Source organism: Mycetomoellerius zeteki, unplaced genomic scaffold, assembly GCF_001594055.1.
Source record: "Mycetomoellerius zeteki isolate Tzet28-1 unplaced genomic scaffold, Tzet1.0 scaffold951, whole genome shotgun sequence".
Taxonomy (NCBI): domain Eukaryota; kingdom Metazoa; phylum Arthropoda; class Insecta; order Hymenoptera; family Formicidae; genus Mycetomoellerius; species Mycetomoellerius zeteki.
In genome coordinates, this window is record NW_017257992.1 from 5399 (window position 1) to 7232 (window position 1834).

Sequence of the window (1834 nt, forward strand, 5' to 3'; positions counted from 1 at the left end):
GACTGTTGTGTCTAAACTACTCTGCGCCAAATCGCGGGTCGCGCCGTTGAAGACCGTTACATTACCGCGGCTATGCGGGGCTCAGTTACTAGCGCAACTATATCGCGAGGCGATTGGCCATATCATTAATGTTACGTTCAACAAAACCATTTTCTGGAGCGATTCGACCATTGTTTTACATTGGTTAAAAACAGTACCTCGTTCATTTAAAACATTCGTGGCAAATAGTTACCGAGATTCAAGAACTCACTAGCGCTGGTGAATGGCGACAACCTGGCTGACGCTGTTTCATGGGACCAATCGTCTCGGGCTTTGTCACAAAACATCATATGGTGCACAAGACCTTCGTGGTTGATCCGAGGCGAGAGGGAATGGCCCAATGAGGTCACGTGAACAATCGAGGTGACAGAATTAAAACATTTGTTTGCAAACGCGACTGCTAGCGACGGTAAAATGTTTGAACGGTATTCATCGTATTCCAAACTAATAAAAGTTATCGCATACTGTCTGCGTTTTCGACGCGCTAATAAATACATCGGACCTTTATGTGCGACGGAAATTAACAAGTCCGAAATACGGATACTCAGAATGTTGCAGAATGATGGATTTTCTGACGAGATTAAAACTGTTCGAAGCAACAACGCGAACAGTAAAATTGCTAATCTTAGTCCGTTCATCGATGACGAATTGATTCGGGTTGACGGACGTTTGCAAATATCAGATTTAACATTCTCAAAAAAACATCCGATTCTAATTCCGTCCAGGCATCATATAACCGACTGTATCATACGCGAGATTCATGAGATTCATTTCCACACGGGCATCCAGACGATCCTTTATATTCTCCGACAAAGATTTTGGCTTCTTGACGGTCGGAACCAAGTACAAAAGATCATTCGTACGTGCATGCGTTGTTTGAGATTTTACGCCAAATCCGTAGATTACAAAATGGGTAATCTACCAGCGGTCCGGGTTCGCGAAGCAGTCCCCTTCACTAACACCGGCATCGACTTTTGCGGCTCATTTTTTATTAAGGAGAAAAAGTATTGTAACAGAACGAGACTCAAAGCATATGTTTGCGTGTTCGTCTGCATGACTATCAAAGCGGTATACCTTGAAGTGGTGAACGATTTGTCTACCGATGGCTTCATTGCTGCCCTGCGTAGGTTCGTGGCAAGACGAGGACTCCCCGGAGCATATTTATTCCGATAACGGGACGAACTTCGTGGGAGCAAACAATCACCTCAAGGAATTATATGCATTATTCAATTCCACCGAACAAAAAGATGCCGTTGTCAAATTCGCAACCAACCGTCGCATTTCGTGGCACTTTATACCTCCAGCGGCTCTACACTTCGGCGGTTTGCGGGAATGATAAAATTTAAACACCATTTTAAACGTGTCGTTGGAGACTCTCTATTTACATTTAAGGAATTAAACAGCTTTGCCACCGAAGTCGAGAGCATATTAAATTTCCGTCCAATTATAACTTTATCATCTGACCCGAATGATATCATGACGTTGTTCCCTTCACATCATTTAATCGGAAAGTCACTAATGACCCTCCCTGAGGGCGACTTGTCAACTGTTCCAGCCAATCAATTGTCTGCCTGGCAGCATATAACTAAGGTACGACAAGACTTTTGGAAACGTTGGAACATCGAGTACCTCAACGAACTCGAGAAACGATTAAGGACGGCCCGAAACTCAGCCTTGGAACGTCGTGCTTATTAAAGACAAGAATCTGCCATGCATACGATGGGCAATGAGCAGAATCATCGAGCTTCATCCAGACGAGGATGGAACCGCACGAGCTGCCACTCTCAAGTGGCCA

General features: G+C 44.4%; 1 protein-coding gene across 1 annotated transcript; it reads left to right on the forward strand.

Annotated features, from left to right (window-relative positions):
- The first annotated feature begins 588 nt into the window (after positions 1 to 588).
- On the forward strand, positions 589 to 1212 carry LOC108730724 (uncharacterized). Its single transcript, XM_018460616.1, has one exon. The coding sequence runs from the start codon at positions 589 to 591 to the stop codon at positions 1210 to 1212; it is 624 nt and encodes a 207-aa protein (XP_018316118.1).
- The last annotated feature ends 622 nt before the right edge of the window (positions 1213 to 1834 follow it).

What these genes read in the sequence shown, in the direction of transcription:
- LOC108730724 (XM_018460616.1), top strand. Translation starts at nt 589, where the DNA reads ATGTTGCAGAATGATGGATTTTCTGACGAGATTAAAACTGTTCGAAGC.